This window comes from Sceloporus occidentalis, unplaced genomic scaffold (genome assembly GCF_023333645.1).
Source record: "Sceloporus occidentalis isolate IW3139 unplaced genomic scaffold, rSceOcc1.0.p SCAF_9, whole genome shotgun sequence".
Lineage (NCBI taxonomy): Eukaryota > Metazoa > Chordata > Lepidosauria > Squamata > Phrynosomatidae > Sceloporus > Sceloporus occidentalis.
Genome location: NW_028316989.1, coordinates 38771626 through 38795766, shown reverse-complemented (window position 1 = coordinate 38795766; position 24141 = coordinate 38771626). Strand labels below are relative to the sequence as shown.

Sequence of the window (24141 nt, the reverse complement as noted above, 5' to 3'; positions counted from 1 at the left end):
TTTATTTTTAGTTGCATGACAGCTGCAAGTATGAGGTGCATATGGAAGAGTCCTTCGTGAGGAGAATGTATATTCAACACACCTATTTGTGTTTGCCCTGTGAGTTTATTCAGTAACACCAGAGATGTATTGAACTGCATTGTATTGTGTTTAGGATTACTGCCTTAAGAATGCAACAGTTGTGCATATGTGTATGTCTAGAACAAGGGTTATGGGTTAATATTGCCAAATGTAGGAGCCCTATTAACACACCGTACTGCTGTGCTGAAATCAGAAATGATCTGATATCAATTCTGGGTTCATTTTAGGCTGCTTTTCACCCATTTGGGAATCAGAGAGGATATAGGAAAGCAAAACTGCAGTGTGTTGTAGCTGTTTTGGTGCCTTTGGGATGATGGGGGGGGGGCAGAAAACAGTCGGAGAAAAGTAATGGGTATATCTGAGAATTTAGGTGTCCCATGAGACATCAGTGGCCACAAGAAGGAAGTCTGGAGGCCATCCTTGGGCTATGAACTGCACTCTCCCCACTTTGGGTCTAGATTGAAGCTTATCTCACATGAACACCAGGAAAGAGCAGAGGATAGTAATGTACATTAAATTCCATTAATAAAAATGAGAATGGAGCCATGTGGATTATCAAGTTCTATATCACACCCAATGTACCATGAAAATCTTGCAAAAGCAAGTTCACACATTGTGTCAGCTTGACAAGTACCTTGTGAATGCTTTGCCGTTGCCAGCATGCTGGCCTGGAGAGGAGACTGTGAGATAGTGCGGATGAGTTAATTTATTTCTCTGAAATGCTTAGAAACCAAATTCTGGGAGCCAAGAGATTATCTTGGTGTTTCTGGGTGGCAGCATGGTGTAGGGATTTGAGTGTTGGACTACAGCTCTGGAGGTCAGACTTGGATTCCCTGCTTGAGTATTAAATCCTACTGGGTGAGCTTGGGCAAGTCACACTCTCTCGGCCTTAGAGGATGGCAATGCAACCCCCCTCTGAAGAAACTTGTCAAGAAAATCCTCTGATAGGTTTGCCTTAGGGTTGCCATCAGTCAAAAATGACTTGAAGGCACACAACAACAACAACAACAACAACAAGCAATCTTTGGGTTAATAGAAGAAATCAGATCAGGTGGACAAACTGAGACAACTTTTGTTGGTCAAAAACTTTCCCAGCTTCGCCCTCCTGGGCTTTTTTCCTCCCCAGGGGAAAAGTCTGGGAGGGAGGAGGAAGAGTGCATTACAACTCCCAGGATGCCCTAACACTGAGTCAGTGCAGTTAAAGCAGTCTCAAACTGGATTATTTTTCTGCAGTGTGTTTTGCAGTGTGTTTCTTTTTTTTCTGCAGTGTGTTTTGGACCTAACTGACAGAAAGATGTGGGCAGCATGAGCTTTCCTAGGCTTCAATCCACTTCCTCAGATAATATTTAGTATACTCTATACTGTAGGGTAGTGTAATATACTGTAGTATATTGAGACATAGCTATGTTAGTCTGTAGAATCAGTACGCAGAGAGATCTTGTAGCAGCTGTGACTAGACCAGTGGTTCTCAACCTTTGGTCCTCTAGATTTTTGAGACTTTGACTCCCAAAATTCCTGAGCAATGAGCATACTGACTGGGACTTCTGGTTTTATCTTCATGTACTTTTATATAAAAACGTTTATATAGAGTTTGATGTAGAGTTTGATACAGAGCTTGATTTAGTCTTGTGGTACTTTGAGATGGCCTAATCAATAAAGACTGATTGATTGATTGGCTGGGACGTCTGGGAATTGAAGTCCAAAACATCTGGAGGCCCAAAGGTTGAGAACCACTGGAGTAGACTCATTGAAAGCAAGGAGTTGGCAGCAGCAGAAGCTTGCCTGGGCTGCAGCCTACTGCCATCCTGAGGTGCTTTTCCTTGTGACCGGCAGGGGGCGCTGCCGCCTGTGTCTTCGGTGGCTGCTGCTGCGTCTGCTTGGGAGCTCTGGGGGCTCGCCTTCTCTGGCGTCGGGTTTCAAGGAGGCGGAGGAGGAGGAGGAGGAGGAGGAGGCTGCCCTAGGACCCGCCTCGGGAAGCCAGGCGCCTGGAGGGACTGGCTGCTAACGTGGCTGCTGCTGCTTCTGCTTCTGCTGCTTCTGCTGCTTCTGCTGCTACTGGGAGCCCACAGCCACAGCAAACCCTCTGGCAGCCCCCCTCCCCAGACTGGGGGACTTTGCCATTTGGGGGTGCTCTTGGAATTGGGGGTCCCTTAGAAGCTTCAACTGGGGGGTCCTTCCCTTTGAGGCTGCTTGTTTGGGGGTCCCTTGGAAGTCTGGACTGAGGCTCTTTCCCTTCAGAGCTGTTTCTTTGGGGCCCCTCAGAAGTCTGGACTGGGGGACCTTCATTTTGAGGCTCTTATTTGGGGTTCCCTCAGAAGGCTGGACTAGGGCTCCTTCCCTTCAAGGCTCCTATTTGGGGAGGAGGTCCCTTGGAGGTCTGGACTGAGGCTCCTTCCCTTTCAGGCTTCTTGGAGGGTCCCTCAGAAGTCTGGACTGGGGGTCCTTCCCTTTGAGGCTGCTTTTTGGGGTCCCTCAGAGGTCTGGACTGGGGGGGGCTCTTTCCCTTCAAGGCTTCTGGAATTGGGGGGTCCCTGAGAAGCCTGGTCTCCTTCCCTTCAGGGTTGTTCATTTGGAGGCCCCTGGGAAGTCTGGACTGGGGCTCCTTCCCTTGAAGGCTTCTGGACTGGGGTCTCTTCCGAGGGGCGTTTGGCTGCCAGGGTCCCCCTAGGCTCCTTCTGAGGGCCATGCAGAGGTTTCTTCAACAGCTCCCTGCTGGGGCGGCCAGCCTGGTCAAGTCTTCTCCAGGGCCACCTTCGCCTTCGTCGGGGCTCCGCTCAGAGGAGGCCAAGAGCCCCGTCTTGGTCCCTGATGGCGGCCAGCAAACCTGGTACAGCACCCTGGAAGGTGACGAGCTGAGGCTCCTCAAGGCCCCTGACCAGGAAGGGGGGTCCCAGCCAGAGGGAAGCCCTGAAGGCAGTCCAGCCCAGCCACTACGGTAGGGGAGCTCTGGCCCCCCCTTTCTTCTGCAAAAGCCACACCAGGGCATCTAGATGGGTAGCCAGGGTTGGATCGTGGTTGGACTAGGACTCTGGAGCTTTTGTGGTGCGCCTTCAAGTCGTTTCCGACTTACGGGGTTTTCTTGGCAAGTTTCTTCAGAGGGGGTTTGCCAATCCCATCTTCTGAGGCTGAGAGAGTGTGATTTGTCCAGAGGGTTTCCATAGCCGAGTGAGATTCAAGTTCTCTGGTGTTGTTGTCCAACACTCAAGCTCCTATGCCACGCTGAAGACCAGGGTTCAAAACCCAGCTCGGCCGTGGCAACCCAACTTGGGACGTGTCACACTCTCAGGCCTCCTCAGAGGATGGCAATGGCAAACTCATCTGAAGAAACTTTCTGAGAAACCCCTGTGATAGGTTTTCCTTTGTTGTTGTATGCCTTCTAGTCCTTTCCCACTTACAGCGACGCTAAAGCAAGGTGAGCAGACGTCTTCCTTTTCCAGGAACTGGCCTATATATCAGCTTTCTGTCCAGCAAGAATTTTAAACTGTCGTCCATTTTGAGCATGACTAAAAAACATGGATTTTTATTTATATTGGTAGCTTTTATTTTGCTATGTCCAACGTTTTTCTTGAATGTTCGACATTTTGTGGCGACTTGTCCTCCTGTGTGGTTATGATGTCTGGTCACCTTGTCCTAAGGTAAACATTTCTTGTAAGGATTTCTTGTTCAGAGGGGATCGCCATTGCCGTCCTTACTGGCTGAGAGAGTGTGACTTGCCCAAGTTCACCCAGTGGGGTTTTTTTTTGTGTGTGTGGTTTTTTCGGGCTATGTGGCCATGTTCTAGAAGAGTTTCTTCCTGACGTTTCGCCAGCATCCACAAAAAACTATGGATGCCGGCCATGAAAGCCTTTGACTTCACCCAGTGGGTTTCATAGCTGTGCTGGGAATTGAACTCCGGTCTCCAGAGATGTAATCCAACACTCAGGCCGCTACACTAGCTTTCACTAGCATGTCTGCAGACTACAAATCCCCAGGATGCAGCTAAAGCTGTGCCAAAGTGTGATATCTGTATGGTGTGGAGGAGTCCCTAGTTGTTGCCTTCAGGAGAACATCCTTTTCCTCTGTCCTCCTCAATTGTCCTTGGCTATTTTGATCAGTTACGATTGGATTTTAAGCCAGCATTTCTAATGTCACTAGCTCTGGTGTATTCAGTCTAAATCTGTCAAGACATTTTGCAAGTGCCCTGCACTCTCCACCAATGACAGACTGGCCATTCAGCAGGGCTCTCACAGCAAAACCATGAGTCCTTGGCAGGTGGGCTTTGACCATCGCAGAAGACAGAAGAGAATGCCAACTTTGGCAACATTTTTTTTAAAAAAGATGCACAAGCATAAGGTGGGCTTACACTTATGTATGCCATTCAGAGAGAGCCAGCGTGGTGTAGAAGTTTGAGTGATGGACTACAACTCTGGAGACCAGGGTTCCCAGCTCAGCCATGAAACCCACTGGGTGACTTTGGGCAAGTCACACTCTCGCAGCCTCAGAGGAAGGCAATGACAAACCTCTGAACAAATCTTGCCAAGAAAACCCCATGATTATGGCTTTAGGGTCACCATACACTGTAAGTGATTTGAAGGCACACAACAACAAATATAGTACATAAGAACAGTTTCTCCCTGGTAGGGCACTGTCCAAGCGATGATGGCAAGTGACAGCAGAAAAGATGGAATGTAATACAATATAGATGTTAACAGCTAGAGGAGAAAATGCCTGGTGTCAGTTTGCAAAATGTGGCTAAATTCTGGTATTTCAATCGGCCATGATAATGGGAGGGCAAGTGCAAACAGCCCCATAAAGTTGGCTGTACATTGTTCAACGATGCACTCCTGTGTATATAAACCTTGAAATTGTAGTTGTGTGTAGGCTAAAGTGCTGGGTTCTTATCCTCCCACTTTCCATCACTAAATACAAGGATGGGTAAGCTCACAGGGTGAGGGAGAAGTTTTGTCCCAAGTGCACACAAGGGCCACACCATCTCCTAAAAATTAAAACTACCTCTCCACAAAAACTCAGACCAAAACTGGAAATGGTCAGAATTCTACTTCCTATTAACTTAAAAAAAAAAAGAAAAGAAACCTTTTTGATTCTTTGAACATCAAACAGGTACAGGGTTTGCAGTACTATTGTTACTATAAGGCAAATTTACAGCTCCAGACACAAAATGTCATCTTTTGTCATGCATGTTCCCGCTAGGCTCATAGTAATGAAAGTCTTTTTTAAAAAGGCTCAGATGCCTGTGTGCAGCTAAGGGCTGCAGAATTCCTTCCCATCCCAATTTAATGTATCCCTGATTTCATTGCCTCCAACATTTCACGAATGAAAACATGGCCAAGCAGCATTGGTGTATGATTAAGGTGGCAAAAGTTATGGATGAGGAAGATCAGACAAGCTAGGAAGCTGAAACAGTTTACTTTTGCCTGAATCTGCAGAGAAGGGCAAGATTCCATGCACTTCTCCCCTAACTGCTATCCTCTTGGCTTAGTAACCTTTGCACTCTGCATTCATTTTGCAGTGGTTGAAGTAAGCTGTGGACAAAAGGGGAAACTGAGAGGAAGGAAGAGAAACTGGGACATTTTAGAAAAGGTTGGAGGACAGTGGAATAATTGGGATTGTCCCTGCCAAATTGAGACACTTGGAGGTTATATGATATAATTTGTGTTTTTGCTAGAGAGCCAAAGCTTGGGAACATTAAATTCTTGAACTGCATCTCCCAGAATCCCATCCTGCTGGCCATGCTGGCTGGGGAATTCTGGGATGAATAGAATGGGGGGAACCTTCCACCATTGAAAAGGATTGGAAGTGGAGGTTATTATGGTAGCTAATTCGTTCATTTGGATCTTTGTTTGATGCTGCACTTGTAAATGATGAACAAATGTGAACTGAGGCAGTTGTGTCCATACAGAAACAAAGAGCTGTAGTGATTCATAATCAGCAAAGAAAAAATACATGGCCTCCTTTGTTTTGTTAAATGTAGTGTGAATGAGTCTAATTTCTGTCTATTAGCTAGCCAGATTCCCCTGCCTTCTGTCATTTTGGCCAGCCATTACTGTTGGAGATAGCTGGAAATTGCAGTGCTAGCCCTACCATTAGCTAGAGTAAGGCAGCTGCCGCCAGCAGTCAGTTCTAGGTGTCATAAAAGGACAGCAAATTGCTGGTTATTGAATTATTATAAGTACTATAATTATATTTCCATGTCAGGAATGGGGAGTGATGTTCGTAGGACTTTATTACTTCAGGTGCTAGAATAACTTGACTAGCCTTGAAAACTATACACTATATATTGGAAGTGTAGTTGTGGTTATTTCTGTGACTCAGAGAACAAAGGGGCTGTATGTACGGGTGCCGAAACGTCACCCCTCTTTGTTGCATATCATTCCTGGAGCAGCCAAACTGCACGGGAACGATACACAGCCAGGAAGAAGCTGCCTAGAGCAGCTTCTTCCTTGCGACATCATAAGGGCTGTGATGCAGTCCTATGACACTGCTTCCTGTGCATGATGTGCGGACACTATGTGTTGCGTACGTAATCATGGCAGCTCCCATATGGATGGGAGGCCAGCATAATGGCAGCGGTGGCAGATTCTAGGGTTCTGGATCATGCAGTTGCTGCATGCTCCGGAACCCTAGAATTGGCGGCGCCACACTGCTTCCTGCCCGTGTGTACCGAGCCCTAATGTCTTTTCGGAGAGGGCGACGCATTGGCCTGGACTAAAGGTGAAGGACACCCTTCTGGCCATAAAGGAAATATCTGGGTAGAGGCTGGAGGAGGCATGAGGAAAAACAGAAATATTCATGGAGTGGGATGATTGTATTTAGGACATGCAGAGCCGGCCCTACTATTGGGTAAAGTGAGGACATTGCCCTAAATGACAGATGTCAGGGGCAGCACTGGCAGGCTCCCCATTCTTCCTCCTGAATCCTCCCTTCTGTTGGAGGAGAAAAATATTTGTTTTACACAGCATGTCTACACCCCTTAAACAAGCCCTCTGCCTTTGGTTTGTTGTTGTGTGTCTTCAAGTCATTTCTGAGTTTTGGCAACCCAAAGGCAGAACTATCATGGGGTTTTCTTAGCAAGATTTGTTCAGAGGAGGTTTCCCTTTGCCTGAGAGAGTGTGACTTGCCCAAGGTCACCCAGTGGGTTTCATGGCCTACAACTCTGGAGACCAGGGAATCAAACCCTGATCTCCAGAGTTGTAGTCCAACACTCAAACCACTATGCCATGCAGGCATACCTTTAGTTTTAATGGAGAAAAATCATTGGCCTAAATATCTTAAAGGTACCTGAGCTTGATAGCCAAATAGGGTCAGTCCTGGAAACCGCCAACAAATACCAGGTGCTGTAGGCTGAATTTCAGAGGGCTGAACTGACAAAACCACTTCTGTGTATTTCTTGCTTAAGAAAAGTCTAGGAAATTTATGGGGTTTCCATAATAAGTCAACAGGCAACTTGAAGGCAAATACACACACACATATATACACACACTTTCCCCCAGCCAGCCAGCTTCTGCACATGCAGGGAAAAGATTCTTTCTCCACAACACTGCCAAGATCCGTCCATTCCTCTCAATCTCTACTGCCAAGACTCTGGTCCATGCCCTAGTGGTTTCCCGACTAAATTATTGTAACCTCCTTCTAACAGGGCTTCCTCTTTCACACCTCCATCCTTTAATCTCTGTCCAGTATTCAGCTGCCCGTATTGTCCGTATTGCCCGCTTTGACCATGTTTCTCCTCTTTTATCCTCCCTTCATTGGCTCCCCTTCCCCTTCCGCATCCGGTACAAGCTTTTGTTATTGACTTTCAAAGCCCTCCATGGATTGGCCCCTCCTTACTTATCTGACCTTCTTTCTCCTTACATTCCTACTCGCACCCTCCGCTCTGGTAGTCAAGGTCTCCTCTCACAGTGTAGGACTACCACTGCCCCCTCCCAAATTCGTCCCTTCTCGCTTGCTGCCCCTTACTCCTGGAACCTTCTTCCCCCACATGCACACCTCATCACTTCTCTACCCAGTTTCAAAACTGAGTTAAAAACTATATTGTTTAGAGAAGCGTTCCCAGAGGCGAGCCCCTCTCTGACCCAGGAAGCCTCCTTTTAACCACCCATTAAGAAGCCAAGCCCTTCCTCCAGTCCATCTGCCTTGGTCCAGGCCTCGGAGGTGGAGAAGATCTGCTGGACCTGATCCTATTCCCCACCACCACTCCCTTCTCCTTTTGTGTTGTGTCTTTTTAGATTGTAAGCCTGAGGGCAGGGAACTGTCTGACTAAAAGATTGTATGTACAGCGCTGTGTAAATCTACAACACTTTATAAATAAAGGATAATCATCATCATCATCATCATCATCATCATCATCATCATCATCATCATCTTGCCCTTCATGGACAGCAAAATGTCTGGGGTAAAAATCTGAGGCAAGAGGGCCACTCTCCAAAGCTGTGGCTATTGCTCACTGGCTTCACTTGGTCCCAGCTAGGTTACTAATGGCTGCCATGGACCAGTTTGTATAGCTGAGGCCAGATCCTTTGGAAACAGCTTCACACTGAAGTTGCTGTAGCAACTGCCTCTGAGCCATGGATTCTTTTTCTCAGGCTACTGTGAATGAATTCCTGGTGGAGATAAATATTTCACAGGGTGCTGTGGGTTCAGATTCCTTTGGCACAAACAGCTCACAATTCTCATGAGGAATCAGGTTTCTCATCATGACTCTGTCTGGGTCATGTCTTTGCTTCTTTCATCACCTGAGAAGTAGCTGCTTCTTTTTTTGGGAGTAGAGTTTGATGGTTTCATACCGCACATGAATGAGCCATGGCCAAGACAGGGTGGATTTGTGACTCACCAACATATGCCCCCATGTGTCAGAATCTATCTAGGGTTGAATCCTCCCATGCATCCTGGATTTTGTCAAAACCATCCTTCTTTGAGAGTCTTACACAGAAAAAGGGAGTGGCTGTGGGATGCATTATTGTTAGTCCTGGATCAACCATGAGGTAGAGTGTGACAGTCCCCTCAGGGGTGGGCAACTGTGGGTCATTTTTCTGTCCCAGGTCTCTCTTGCAGGCCACATTTCATCCACCAGGACCCTCTTGCAGGCTACTTTCCATCCACCAGAACCTTCTTGCAAGCCATATTTCATTCACAAGAACCTTCTTGCAGGCCACATTCCATCTACCAGGATACTCTCACAGGCCATAGTCAGGCCAATATCATTGTATATAATGGGACTACTAGAGCATCCATGGATTTTGGTATCCATGGGGATGGGTGGGTTTTGGAACAAACTCTCGGTGGATAACAAGGGTCTACTGGATACAGTAAGACATTTTCATTATTCAAAAGTAACTTGCTTGTAGTTACTGTTTCTCCAAACACCAGAATGCTACAAACCACACTCTTGTGGTACAGAACTCACCAAAATAATGAGGCCGACCTTCCCATCTGCTAACTACATAACAAACAAATGTTCAGGGATAGCGGTGTTGGCCACACAGCAATTTTGTGCATATTCAGTTTTGCATTTTAATAAAAACATAGTTAAACAACGGAAGGATTGATGTTATCCCTTCTAACGTTGTAATTGCAATGTAATTTAGTTAAGCTTTCATTATGGCTAAAGTGTAAATTGTTGATAAGTAACTTGTTGTATGTTATGACCAAGCTCTGATTCTGCAGTGGAGCAATGGGTGTCCAAAGGAGACAGGAGGACTGGGGTGGAGGGATGAGTTCTCTTCTCTTCCAGCAGCGAGATAGGACCATGAGTTAAAGAGATCAAAGTTTCTTATACTTACAACTGATCACCATAACAACCAGAGATAAAATGAAAGGTTGTGTAGTGAGGTGTAATAGGGCTGGATTACTTTATGGGCAAAAGAGTTATAGACTTTGCCTTGGAATTGATCAAGCTCTCCTCTTGGTTACCCTGAGTATTTTGCAATGGTCCCCCCCCCCCCCCTTTTTCATTCTCCTTTACATTCCAGTGAAAGAGCTTCTTTGGGGCTTGTACTGAAGCCAGGAGCTGCTCCAGTTTCTTGTGGCTTTGGGTTTCATTCTGCAGACTTTTCTTTTTCCAGGGTTGCTTTAGCACTATTATTTAGGGCCAATTTATTTTCTCTCTCTCTTTCTCTCTCTTTCTTGTTTCCACCACAGGGCTTAGAAAGTTACTTTTAAAGATTAGCTCCCATTAATTGTTACAATGTTTGGGATTTAATTAATATCACTATATTATTTGTTGTGCCGCTTGCTTTGTCACTGAACAAAACCTTAGTATCAATACCAGAATGGCATTAACTTTAAAACACCTTGTTAAAATGCCTAAAATGATCTCAAATTTTAGAAAAGGTAATAATTAGAAACTTATCATTACACCAGCATTTCCATTTACTATATTCTTTTGGAATTAATTGTGCCTCCATGAGCAAAAAAAAATGTTTTTTATTAATTTTTAAGCTCATTATAGGTAATTATATTACTTATAGCTCATTATATAACAACCTCACTTACATGATGTAGGGGCTGTGCTGAAATTCAATGAATTTATAAGAGTACTTCCAGATTGCCAAGACCAGAGGCCTATTCACACTAGACACTATTATTATATTGTATTATAGCATTATATATTATTATTATATTATAGTATTATTATAGCACTATTATTCCACTTTAACTTGACTGTGAGGTGATGGAGCACCATGTGCTATTTCACATCAGGCAGCAAAGAATCCTGTGTCAACCCATCTGACACCTGTCAGTTGCATTTCTGTGATAAGAAACCTCTTCCTTTTTTTGCAGACATGATGATCTGAAGGAGATGCTGGACAGTAACAAGGATTCACTGAAGCTTGAGGCCATGAAGAGGATTGTGGCGGTGAGCATTTTCTTCATGCTTGGCACTGGCTCTCTCAAAGGAGCAGTTTACTACCAGGGACTTTGGATTGCTTTAGTTTTAAGCTCTGCACTTCAGGGATGCCAGTGAAATATGTGCAGTGTGATGCTATACGCTCACCCCCTAAGGGACATAGATTCCCATAGGTGCAAGGGGAGAGGATTTTACTAACTACTTTGTGAGTATGTGCATAGGGGGAAAGTTACCTTGGAATTGCAGACTTCCTGACTACCTCTACCCCACTGTTTCTTCCCCTTCCCCCAGATGATTGCCCGAGGGAAGAATGCATCTGATCTGTTCCCAGCTGTAGTAAAGAATGTGGCTTGCAAGAATATAGAGGTAAGCAGTCTCTTGGATCCTAGAGAAATAAAACCTGAACTTGTACTAGAAGCCAAAATTACTAAACTGAGGCTGTTGGACCGTCACCCCTCCAGCTTCATGGACTTGGAATCTGCGTCCCTCACCCGTTTGCAGGCGGCAAATGGAAGGGTACAAAATGGGGCGCATGCTGCCATTCAAGCCAATGGGGCTTGAATATTAGCAATTTTTCATTTTGGAGAGGGGTGTCTGAAACTGATCCCCCATGAAAACAGGGGGATGACTGTATTTTGGACTTAAAATGAGGTAGCATGAGTCATTGGAAAATATGACAGTGCTAGGTAAATAAGTATCTGCATTGCATTTCTGCCAAAACACTCAGAGTGTGTGAAATAATTTTAGAGGCATGATATAGAAGGGAGAGAAGAGGACAGTAAGGGAGATATCCAATACCACCTCATTGGATACAGTAATAGGCCAACCCTATCATTAGGCAGCAAGGAAGCCAATTTGAGGAGCTTTTTTGTGGCAATCAGTAAATGGCAGCAAATTATTAGTTACAGAGATTATTATTACTGTGTTTTTATTGCCAATGTTCAAGGAAAATATTTGTGGGATTTTCAACCAAAACAATGACCAACTGGGCAACCATCCTCCAAATACACACTAGGTATTACATCTTGTGGATTGCTATGCCTTTGGGAGAAAAATGTCTTGAGTCCTACACATTCATTGTTATCATGTGCCTTCAGGTGAGCTCTGACTTGTGGAAAGCCCATCGTAGGTTTTTTTTCTTTTGGCAAAAATTACCCAAAGGAGCCTTTCTCTGAGGTTGAGAGTGTGTGATTTGCCCAAGGCCACCAGTGGGTTTCCATGGCTGATTGGGGAATTGAACCCTGCATTCCTAGAGGTCTTGTCCAACACTCAAACCTGGGTGCAAAAGTAAACATAATGACAAGGTAGACAGGCCTATTATCTGGAAAGTATGGTGGATCCAAAATCCCTATTAGTCCAGCAGAACCGGTATTGCTGTGTTTTATACTTAGATACATTACAGTTCAAAGGCTGCTTAAAAAGGCATAATTCGGAGTAGGGTGGACAGACCTTCTGAGCTCAAATGTGCCTTGTATGGTCCCAGTCTGGTCCTCTGGAGATCTTACATGACCAGACGTTCCTTCTCCATGACATTACTTTGTGATAGTTTTTCAGTATTTGTGCATCTCCCTCTCCTCAATTTCTTAAAGGCTGAAATATTTTTCCTAAAACTTAGTTACTGGTCATAAGGGCTCTAAGCTTTAAAAAACAAACAAGTATTTTCCATGCTACCATTTTGCCTTTGGATATGCCCACCACCAGAATGCATTCCCTCCCATTGGAACATCTCTGAAATCGAATTTGTCTCTCAGGCCAAAAGAGTTTCCCTGTTTTTGTCATCATTGTAGAGAAGATAAGAAGTTACAATATCATGAAGGTTCTGAGCAGGACCTGACAAATGATGTTGTTTCTCTGGCAGGTGAAGAAACTTGTATATGTCTATCTGGTTCGATATGCAGAAGAACAGCAAGATTTGGCCTTGCTCTCCATCTCTACCTTCCAGCGAGGACTCAAGGTTGGATGCTGTGATACTCAAGGGAGTACTAAGCCCATTTTGGTTTTCTCCATGGGATTCCGAGAGGTCTTGTTGCTCCCCAGGCAGAACAAACTAAAACACTATCAATGCTTTGCTATTGCTTCCTGCAAAGACCTGAAGGGAAGTAAACTAGACCTCCTTCCTTCCCCTGGAAGAAAGAAGTAGCCTCTTTCTCTTCCAGTTCATTTTTTGCAAGACGAACCATCAAGTTGCTGATGGCACTTGTCTATTTCCAGGCACTAGTCAAAGCTTCCGGGAGCCCATATGTCATTTGAGACCAGACTATATGAAACATTATTATTCTCTTTTATGAGCCTGCCAAGATTTTAAGATACAGGGAAGTTCATTTTTTTTGGTCTGAATCTTTTGGAAGCATGTTTGGTGGGGGTGGGAGAGTGGACATTCCCAGGTAACCTCTCTCAGTCTTTGGAACTTAGTTGCAAATGGAAAGAGAATACTTCTTTATTCTCAAAGGGTTTGGCCATCTACTTGGGTTATTGATGGGGGAATATTGTTTCTTTGTATTAAGCATTCTTATTGTGTTCTAGCTATTTTTTGTTTTAATTGCTCATCTTGAACATTTGAATGGGATTGTTGGCCATCTTGAGTGCCATCTGATTGGTTTCCCCTTTGGATCTCTGCTTTCTTAATTGGAGATTTTGCCCCCATAGCAAGGAGTCCTGTCTTCCAGAAATTGATGATGGGGAGGTTTTCTGGAGTCCTTCTAGCTAGAAAAAGTATGTAAGCCTCATGTACCTGCTCTAAACCTCCCCTTTGCTGCAGGATCCCAACCAGCTGATCCGAGCCAGTGCCCTCCGGGTCCTCTCCAGCATCCGTGTGCCCATCATTGTGCCCATCATGATGCTAGCCATCAAGGAGGCGGCATCAGATATGTCCCCATATGTGCGCAAAACAGCAGCTCATGCCATCCCCAAGCTGTACAGGTAAAGTGGGAGCAAGGGCATGTCCTTTGTCTTTCAATACCAGATAAAACTTTACCAGCAAAAGAAAAAGCTTTAGTCTTAGACTAAAGATATCTGCTCTGAGAGCTTGCAAAAGCTAGTACTTTGGCCAAAATGCCAGAATCCCTCAGCTAGCATGGCCATGGTGGCTGATGGATTTGGGGAGATATAGTCCAAATAGTATATTTTTCCCCAAACGACATCTAGTCCAGCATCCTGCAACCATATCCAACCAAATCCCTATGAAAAGTCTACAGATAGGATGGGAGCCTCCTCATATTTTGGCTCCTCAGCATCTTGTATGCTGTGGCACTCAACTGTGGAGGTCTGCTGAGTGAGCAAAAGACTTTCTCTTGCATTATTTCCAGACAGTACAATGCACACTCCACAAAGCTTAAGTGCATTCTCACTTTTACTTCTTTTAGCAAAGATGTGAAGACATATCTCTTCAAACTGGCTTTTAAACTTATTTCAATTTTTATTGATAATTGTGCCATTTTAATGGTTTTGGTGTCACTTGGGTTTATTGATAATTAAAACCTCCAGAGTATCATTTTTAGTACAAATGCAGAAGGAAAATGTAATAAACAAATAATGCTATCTCTAAACCTACATCAAGGATAGTAGCTAATGATCAGCTTATCTCCATAAATTTGCATGGTCCTTTTTGAATCCACCAGTTGGTGACAATTACAGCATCTTAAGATAGCAAATCCTATAGTTTAATTGTATGGTTTGTGAAAATCTATGTTTATCCTTTTATTTTTCATGAATATCCCACCAGTACTGCAACCTGAGTTGCAGTAATACGTGGGATGAAGACAACATTTGACTTTCTCTACATCATGCACAATTTTAATTTAAAGTAGAGGTTTATGTTACAAGGGTAGACCTTTGGTTTCATTGTAAGAGCATTACTGTGTTTATACATGTGCTGAAAACAGATAGAGGGTTGGGCTGTGTCCTGAACATGCACCCAAATTTTTATTCTCATAAATATGTTGAAAGCTGATATTGTATTATAAACAGAGACTGATTTAAATCCCCTGTTTGGCATTTTACATTGTTTGGCCAATACAAATATATTCATTTCATTTTATTCCTGCATCCAGGGGGTCATCCATGGTCATTCCTTCAATATAACCTCCCAACAACCCTGAAAAATAATTTAGGCTGAAAGTAGTGACTGGCCTGAAGTCACCTAGCAAGCATCATGATTAAGAAGGGATTTTTGACTCTGTTTCCCTGTTATTATTCTGAAGCTCTAACCCCTGTACCACACATTATTTTAGGGAAGGTTGAAGATTCCTGACCTCCAAGAACAAGAACTGTGCTGACGGAAAGCATACCAGAGGGACAAATATTATTTTACTTTAGGGAAGACAAGACACCACTGAGAGCAGATGTTTCTGGTGCCACAACTTGAATGATAGTTGCTCCCAGCAGCTCCCCAGCCAGGAGGTTCCCACTGATATGACATGAGGAGATAAGCTAATCTCACTTGAGGCAGGGACAGCTTGTAAAAAATAATTTTATTTATGGTATTTATACCCCGCCCTTTAGCCCTAAAGGCTCTCAGAGCGGCTTATAATTATTATTATTAATTAGATGGTTCCCTGCCCTAGGCTTACAATCTAAAATAAGCCAATGGTAGCTCTGGCTTTCTTTGACTGAGACTTTGTGACAGGAGGCAGCTCCTCTCTTTTTGGTAAAGCATTTTTGATGCTGTCTTTGAAATGGAACTATTTTTTTTAATTGCCTCCTCATTTTGTAAAATAGGGATTCCAGAAGAATTCCAGATCACATACCTTCATAGTCAGGGGTGTTGTGAATTGTAATTCAGCAACATCTAAAAGTCCATACAGTACATCCCACATCCTAGGCCTGGAGGGCATCACAGCTGATTGCCAGGCAAAAAGCCTGCTTGTCCCTCTTCAAGTGATTCATGAAACTGCTAATTCTACCCCAATACAATCAAGATGAACACCACCAACAGACTAAATTATATAATGGCATTATCCACATCATAATTTTGTCTTCTTTTGCAGCCTTGACTCAGACCAGAAGGATCAGTTAATAGAGGTAATTGAGAAGCTGCTATCAGATAAGACAACAGTGAGTATAATTTTTTCTCTCTGACAAGTTTTGGAATGATGGGCATGATATGTTAACCCCCCCCCCAAAAAAAAAACCCAACCTCAAAAAGGATCTTATGATAACTTAAAATCTAAAGATATATCATGGCACAACTTTTTGATGTAATGAAATTTTGGTTTTATCAGGTGCATAATTCTAGCATGCAAAATCTCATGTCGTAGTAAATCTGTAAATCTTTAAAGTGTCACACAACCAAAACATTTTTGGTGAGTTTTGTTGCAATAACCTGAATCTGTGTGAATGTTCCAAACAGAATTGTAAAAGGACGTTACTGTTTTCCTATTAGTGTATTGATTGATCATTGAGATCAGCTTGGCTGCTATGTTTCCTTGTTTCTCAGTTGTCCAGCAAAGAGCTGTTGGAACAGTGGCCCCTTCTAGGTCTAGGTGATCCCTGCATGGGCTTTAATTTGGAGGTGGGCAACCTCTGGACCTCCAAATGTTCCTGGACAGCTGTGCCCATCTTGTCTCATTGTTTGTGTTGTCTAGCAACATCTGGATAGTCACATGTTGCCCATCCCTGCCTCTTTTGATGAACCTTCTCTTTGCCGCATCTGAACTTCTTGTCATTTTCTCTAGCTAGTGGCTGGCAGTGTAGTGATGGCCTTTGAGGAAGTCTGCCCAGAACGCATTGACCTCATCCATAAGAACTACCGAAAACTCTGCAACCTGCTGATTGATGTGGAGGAGTGGGGCCAGGTGGTGATCATCAACATGCTGACACGCTATGCCCGCACCCAATTCCTCAGCCCCAACCAAAATGTGAGTAAAGGGATGGGCAAGATAGGAGCTTCTAGAACAGGAGTGGGCAACCTTTAGTTCCATGGCCACATGAGGCTCTTGGCCTTTTGATACTCCAACAACACCTCCCCCCCCCCAGCGAGTGATTAATTCAGGACTCTATTTTTCTGTCTCAGTCTATTTGCAGAAGACAAGGAGCAGATCCACCACTGACTTTAACCCTATCTGACAGATTGTTGTTGTTGTTGTTGCCTTCAAGACACCTTATTACAGGGTTTCTTGGCAATATTTGTGCCTTCATCTGAGACTGAGAGTGACATAACCAAGGTCACTCAGTGAGTTTCCATAACCAAGCGTGGATTCAAACTCTGCTCTCCCAGAACCTAGTTCAGCACCCAGCCCACTACACCATGCTGGCACATTGCCCCAAGGGAATGCAGATCTCAACAAGAAGGAAGGTAACCCCTTTAGTATGTCCATCCATGTTAAGGAGCCAATCTTGCAAAGTCCATTTTAAGAAGAATGAGTATAATAGTATGTTGAAAGCATCTATACATGAGCAGGATGGTGGCTCAGGGACCTAACTATTGCTTAGCTATAAACAGCTTTAGCACACCATTTTATTCATCAGTATACAAAGCCACTTTCCATGTTCTGCTCTCAAGCATGCCTTGGGCTGGAGGAAGTTTCCCCTAAATCTGGCATAGGAATTGTCTGAGCCTCCAGGTGTTTTTGGGCTGCTACTTCCAGCATTCCTCCCTACTGGCTATTCTGGCAGGGACTAATGGGACATATGGTCCAAAAACACCTGGAGAACATCATGATTGCCACCCCTGCTCTAAACTGTAGATTGGGAGCCATGAAGTGGATCTGGGATCACTTTCAGGTGGACACCAATGCTGCAACCCAGCTAGTGCCTCTAGCAAGAGGGAGGGAGGAAACTAGTGGTGAGGTGAGGGAGGGATTACATGTTAAATATGGAAAGACGAATGAGAAAATGTTAGAAGTAAGAATGTACCAACAAAGAGGAGGAAGAAAACTACATAGCACAAAAAGGCCTGCACCAAAAACTTCTGGATCAGGAGAGAATACCTGAAATGGGGAAGCTGAGCCATGTGTTCCTCCAGAGGAAATGGCTTGATCTGTCTTGAAAAAGCTGAATTCCTATGGAACTGCTTGCTACAAGGAAATTGCATGACAAAGAATTTAATCATTTCCAAAGAGGAATTCAAATATCAATATAAAATTATATCAGTGAATTTCATCTGGCAGTTCCAAACTTTGCTTTCAGCTGTACCCATTTTTAGCTTGGATCCATTATTTTTTTATTGATGGTAAGCCGTGGAAGTCAAATGTTTGAGAACCCTCTGAGCATCCATTATTAGGTCCAGTATACCCACAGATTTCTTTTGCCCCTGAGTAGTGCAGTGTGGTATAGTGGTTTGAGTGTTAGACTACAACTCTGAAGACCGGGGTTCAAATCCCTGCTCAGTCTTGGAAACCCGTTGGGTCAGCTTGGCAAGTCACACTCTCTCAGCCTCACAGGAAGGCAAAGGCATAGCCCCATGGGAATGAACCTTGCCAAGAAAAAAGTGAGAAACATCTTGAAGGCACACAACAAAAATAGTGCATAAACATTCTTTCTGAATATATTTGGGTGGGAAACAATCCAAGGTGTTTTTTGGATTCCAAATCCAGCCCCAGCTAGCATAACCGATAGTGGTGGATGTTAGTGCTTGCAGGCCCAACAGTGTGTGGAGGTCTACATGGTTTCCAATCCAACGTATACTCTAGAAATATGTTGAGTTAAAGAAGCTGCACATGTCTCAATGTTCAGCTGAATGTAACAGAGACTCTTCCAAGAGCTGAGCAGTCTACATTATGTACCTCCCATTCCTCTTTTGTGCCTAACAGGAGTCTCTTCTGGAAGAGAGTGCAGAGAAAGCCTTTTATGGATCTGAAGAAGAAGACTCCAAGGATGACAAGGCGGAACCAGCATCCTTGGTGAAACGTACACCTTATGTCATGGACCCTGACCACCGCCTACTCTTACGCAACACCAAACCTCTGCTGCAGAGCCGTAACGCTGCAGTGAGCCTTTCCTTTCCCTCTTTTTTTTTCAGGGGGTGGGATGGGACAGGTTCTTGCTTTCAAACTTATTTACATCCTCTTGCCCTTCTAGGGCATATCTGCACAGAACAGTAATAGCAGCAATTGGCTTCTGCTTTAACTGCCATGGCTCTGTCCCATGGAATTGTGGGGTTTATAGTTCTTGAACTTTACAGCTTTATTAGAGCTCTCTAGCAGAGAATTTTAGGTCCCTCACTGGCCAGCCTACATCTTCCAGGATTCCATAGGACATAGCCTTGGCAATTCACATAATATCATTCCAGATTCCTGGGTACCCTCAGTTTCCCAGCATGTCTGGCCTGTTCTTCCCATGATACCTGATCATCTTACCATGGTTGATGCAGCAAACAGGATAAATGTCCTCCTTTTCTATTAACCTGTTCTCTTTTTATTTGCATGTTGTGATGCCAGTCCTTCCATTTCCCCCTTCTCTTTACAGGTTGTGATGTCAGTTGCTCAGCTTTATTTCCATCTTGCCCCAAAAGCTGAAGTTGGAGTCATAGCTAAGGCGCTAGTGCGACTCCTCAGAAGCCACAGGTCTGCAAATATCTCTCCCAATACTAAAATCTGTTTTCTTTTCATGATATTAACTAATTTATTAGCAAAGAAACAAAGCTGGGCAGTTTTCTTAGCATATACGATATGGGCTAAACCCGTGGCTATGTTCTACTGTGGCTGTGTGTGTGTTTTAATTAACACTGGTGTTTTTTTGAAAAATAATAATAATAAATAAAAACTTTATTTCTAGCCCGCCTTTCCAAAGATCAAGGCAGGTTACAGCACTTAGACCATCCAACAGTACAATCCACAAAATACAATAAAAACATCCAATCAATATTAACATCAGTTAAAACATATTACAATAGAAATAACTGTCCAAACTAGCACAATAGTGCAACAGTGAGGGGAGAGAAGGGGTTATCTCAGGGGTATTAGGGGTATGCCTGCTGGAAAAGGTGTGTTTTGAAAAAGATGTGTAAACTACCACAAAATGCTGAAGTGTGGAGTGTTGCTGTTCAGGGTTCCGGGAGGTTATGACCTTTTCCATGATACTCCATTCCTGACCCTATTAAATTGTAAATATCCTGCAGAAGACTGAGCTGTGTTTTGCAAGCAGGAAGCTGTGCTTTTGAGCATCTGTCACAACCCATTTTAAAGGCTGTTATCATTGCTAGGTATACTGGCTAGGTATGTTTTGCTTGTTGACAGTTCTTTCTTTCTTTCTTTCTTTTTCCTATGCCAGTGAGGTGCAGTATGTTGTGCTCCAGAATGTGGCCACCATGTCTATTAAGCGTAGGGTGAGTGTCTGTCTATCTCTCCTTTTTTTCAAATGGGAAGGAGTCACATGAGCACAAATGATGTGAATTCCAGGTCTCTGGAGATCTGCTGTGCTACAGCTATGAATCACTTCTGGTCAGCCTGTGCTTCCTTTGTACCAATGCTATAGCCCCCTGTGTGTCTGGAGCTATCCTGGGGAAGCTGATCCTGTTGTTTCTGTCTGTGCAGGGCATGTTTGAACCGTACCTGAAAAGCTTCTACATCAGATCAACTGACCCCACGCAGATCAAGATCCTCAAGGTATGTCAGATACTCAAACTCCCTGGTACATGGCTTTCAGGCCACACTGATGCTATAGGAGTGCCAGTTCCACATGGTACTCTCTTCAGATTGTACCAAATGGGAGAAAGTCTTCACTTTCTTACCTATTAACATCTACCAGAGCCAGCCCTACCATTGGGCAAAATGAATCAGTCACCTTAGTCAACAGATACTAGGAGTGATGGTGGCAGTCCCCAGTTATTCCTCCTAAACTCCCTGACCATTCTTTTAGGAAGGAATCCTAAATCTGCTCCATTCAGGTGTCAGTTACCAATATTGATGTAACATTCAGTCCAGTTAGCTGTAGAAGAGAGAGAGGCATGGTTTTGTGCTTTGCTTCAGGCAGCAAATGATCTGGCGCTGACCCCAGCAACTCCTGTTGTAGGCATGAAGTTAGAGTTCATGCTGCCTGTTAACAGTTACTTCTTCTTCTCCCTTCCTTCCTACCAGCTGGAAGTTCTGACCAACCTTGCAAATGAAACCAACATTTCTACCATCCTGCGTGAGTTCCAGGTATGGCACAGCCAATGGGGAGAACACAGGTCTTAGCACAGGAGTGAGGGGGTTTGCAATATGCCAATGTTAAGCCTGTGTCTTTGGTTGCCTTTGGTTACTAACTGTAGGTTACTAACACATACAGTCCAGCAATATACTCCTAAGTAACCTATTGCCTGCAAAACAGTTTTTAAAGAGAAGGTTTTCAGTCAAGATAGAACATTTGAAATGATTTAAAGTTGTTTGTCAACTTCGTCCAGCAAATTAGGCACTGATTTAGCTAATCAGGCGGCTTCAGACAATGGAGGCTGCATTTGGTATGGCATGGCTAAGTAACTTCTTTAGCACAGAAGGGTTGAGAATGAAGCTAACTGACAGATTTGAGAGGTGACTGCAAGCGATTTATGTCTTTATATACAAGAGAAGCAGATCATTTTCATAATATGAATAACCTCTATGTAAAATTTGATAACAGAGGCATGACATTTGAAAGGAGAAAATGTTATAGTTCCCCAAGCAGTTTCTGAAGTTTGTGATTTCAGTATTTATTTTGAAACCATTAAGGATGGCTCTCAATTTCCCTGTCTGAAAACGGGTATGGATCTTCCTCCTCCTCCTCCTCCTCTCTCTCTTTCTCTCTCTCTCTCTGAGTGTATGTGTGTGAGAGAGGGTGCATCCAAACAGACTGAGAAGTCCCAGATTTTGTTCCTGTTCTTTCCGGTTTTAAGGTTGTTTGTTGTGTGCCTTCAACTTGTTTTCGACTTAGGGTGACCCTATCATAGGGTTTTCTTAGCAAGATGGGGGGGGGGTTGCCATTGCCATTCTCTGAGGCTGAGAGAGTGTGACTTGTCCATGATGGGTTTTCATGACTGAGCTGGGATTTGAACCCTGCTCTCCCCCAGTGTCCTAGTCCACTGCTCAAACCACTTGTACCAGGCTAGCTTTCCAGCTATTTTAACTATTTTAAAATAACCTAATTATTAAATAACTATTTTTAAAATGTTTTTTTTAAAATAACGATTTTAACAGTTATTTTAAGTGAGTTAAAATAAACCAACTTGGGAAGCTGGAATAAAATGTATCTGATAATATAGGGAACTGACAGAAAATATTCTAGGATAAGCAGAATATGTATGGATCTACAAAATAAAGTTGAAAAGAAAAGGAACAAAATATGGAACTTTCTGGTCTTTTTAATCAGTCTGGATGTGCCGAGAGAGAGACCCATATACATGGCACTTTACAATTGGATATTGTAGGGGCTGAGCTAGGAATCTTTGTGGCACTAAGTTGTGGTTCTTTCTCTATGGTTCTGGGAAGTGTGGTGATACTTGTGGGTATCAGTTTGAAATCCTAAGTGGTACAAATATAACTCCATACCCCCCTGATTGTGGGCATGACAGGAGAACTACTTGCGGCTTCTTTTCCCACAGACCTACATCCGGAGCATGGATAAAGACTTTGTGGCAGCCACCATTCAGGCCATTGGTCGTTGTGCCACCAATATTGGCAAAGTGCGTGACACGTGCCTCAACGGCCTTGTCCAGCTGCTATCCAACAGAGATGGTGAGAGCCTGGATCTTGGGTACATCAGTGCAGCCCAGCTAGGAAATGAGGGAGTATGAGGAAGAGGTGAGGTAGAGGAGTTAATTTGGACTGGATAAGAATATGTAAATTATGGAGAAGAGAAATAGTGTAAATGTTTATTGTGCAGCGGTTCATTATGATGGCTCTCTTAGCTATGCCCCCATGAAGAGTAAAAAATGCTGACAGCTGTGTTTATTGGGACAAACAAACCAGTTTTTGACTGTGCTGCAAGCAGGTCTTCTGTAAAGTTAATGGCTCTTCATTGCCCATTCAAGATCAAGCTGTCCCCGAATACTTCTCATGTCAAGAACCCAATATATTATTGCAGGGGAAATTAATTCTTTCCCAAACTCCTGTGGGTTTTGCAGCTAAGCTCAAAGGGAACAGGGAAGTGTGAGAGATGGTGGAAGATGTTGTCAACTAGCTAATCATAAAGTGCTGGCGTGTCAACCTTGCAAGCCTTGATTGCACAAGAATCATAGGAAATCAGAGTACTGAGTGTTACTGCATATATCATTATGCTTTTTCCTTTTGTCACTCTTATTTAGAGCTTGTTGTGGCTGAATCTGTGGTTGTCATTAAAAAACTCCTCCAGATGCAACCATCTCAACATAGTGAGATCATCAAACATATGGCAAAGCTAACCGACAACATCCAGGTGGGAGCATTAACTGGGAAGGAGTTGGTGACTGCCCTCTTTCTATGTCAGTGGGGCCCATAAAGAAAGAAAGGGTGAGGATGGAAGGTCTTGGGAGTCTTGGAGATGCAGAGGCCCCTTGTGTTGCAGGTACCAATGGCCCGAGCTAGTATCTTATGGCTGATCGGTGAGTACTGTGAACATGTTCCCAAGATTGCCCCAGATGTGCTGCGTAAGATGGCCAAGTCCTTCACTAGTGAGGAAGACATTGTGAAACTGCAAGTCATCAACTTGGCTGCCAAGCTTTATCTGACAAACTCCAAGCAGGTAAGGTCCTTCATGTTCTCTGGGGTGCAATTTCTGATGGAGTTCCTATGTGTGATGCCAGTGATACCTGTTCAAGATCCCTTGCTGTATTGTAACTATTCTTTTGTCCTCAAGTGTTCAATGGAAAATACAGTGGGCCCTTAGTATCTGCTGGGATTTGGTTCAAGGACCCCTCCCACCATGGATACCAAAATTAATGGATCAACAAGTCCCATTAAATAGAATGGCATAGTAAAATGGTGTCCCTTATATAAATAGGCAAAATCAGAGTTTGCTTTTTGGAATGTATATATTCTTAAATATATTTTCAAATATAGATGGTTAAGTCCATGAATAAACAATCCATGGATACAGATACAGGCTGTAGATGTATGGATTTCTCTGCTATTACCCATTTTTAATATCTATATTGTGGCCTAGCTCCTGTGCCCACTCTACCATGCATTCTTTTATTTCTTCTTTTTCTAGGCTTCTTTTTAGTAATATATTATAGAACCTTATGCCCTCCTGATGTTATGGCCTACAATGTACACAGTCTCTTAGCGTTGGCTATGCTGAGAATTGTAGCCAAAAAACCTAGAAGAGCTATTTGTTTTTCCCCTTGG

The 24141-nt window shown here is 43.7% G+C and overlaps 1 protein-coding gene across 8 annotated transcripts in view; it reads left to right on the top strand.

The window, feature by feature from the left end:
• The window catches only part of AP3B2 (adaptor related protein complex 3 subunit beta 2), a 56433-nt gene that overhangs the window by 8999 nt on the left and 23293 nt on the right, over positions 1-24141 (top strand). For 2 of the 8 annotated variants that reach the window (XM_089538887.1, XM_089538889.1), the window contains exons 2-15: positions 10861-10936; positions 11219-11293; positions 12786-12881; positions 13686-13846; positions 15913-15979; positions 16600-16782; positions 18676-18852; positions 19331-19428; positions 20135-20189; positions 20398-20469; positions 20941-21003; positions 22419-22551; positions 23121-23230; positions 23360-23536. In XM_089538887.1, coding sequence (XP_089395013.1) covers positions 10861-10936; positions 11219-11293; positions 12786-12881; positions 13686-13846; positions 15913-15979; positions 16600-16782; positions 18676-18852; positions 19331-19428; positions 20135-20189; positions 20398-20469; positions 20941-21003; positions 22419-22551; positions 23121-23230; positions 23360-23536 — 1543 coding nt within the window. Of the gene's footprint in view, positions 1-2291; positions 3017-10860; positions 10937-11218; positions 11294-12785; positions 12882-13685; positions 13847-15912; positions 15980-16599; positions 16783-18675; positions 18853-19330; positions 19429-20134; positions 20190-20397; positions 20470-20940; positions 21004-22418; positions 22552-23120; positions 23231-23359; positions 23537-24141 lie in introns of those variants that run through there. The other 6 variants (XR_016282369.1, XM_089538888.1, XM_089538882.1 and 3 more) reach the window with 6 other exon arrangements.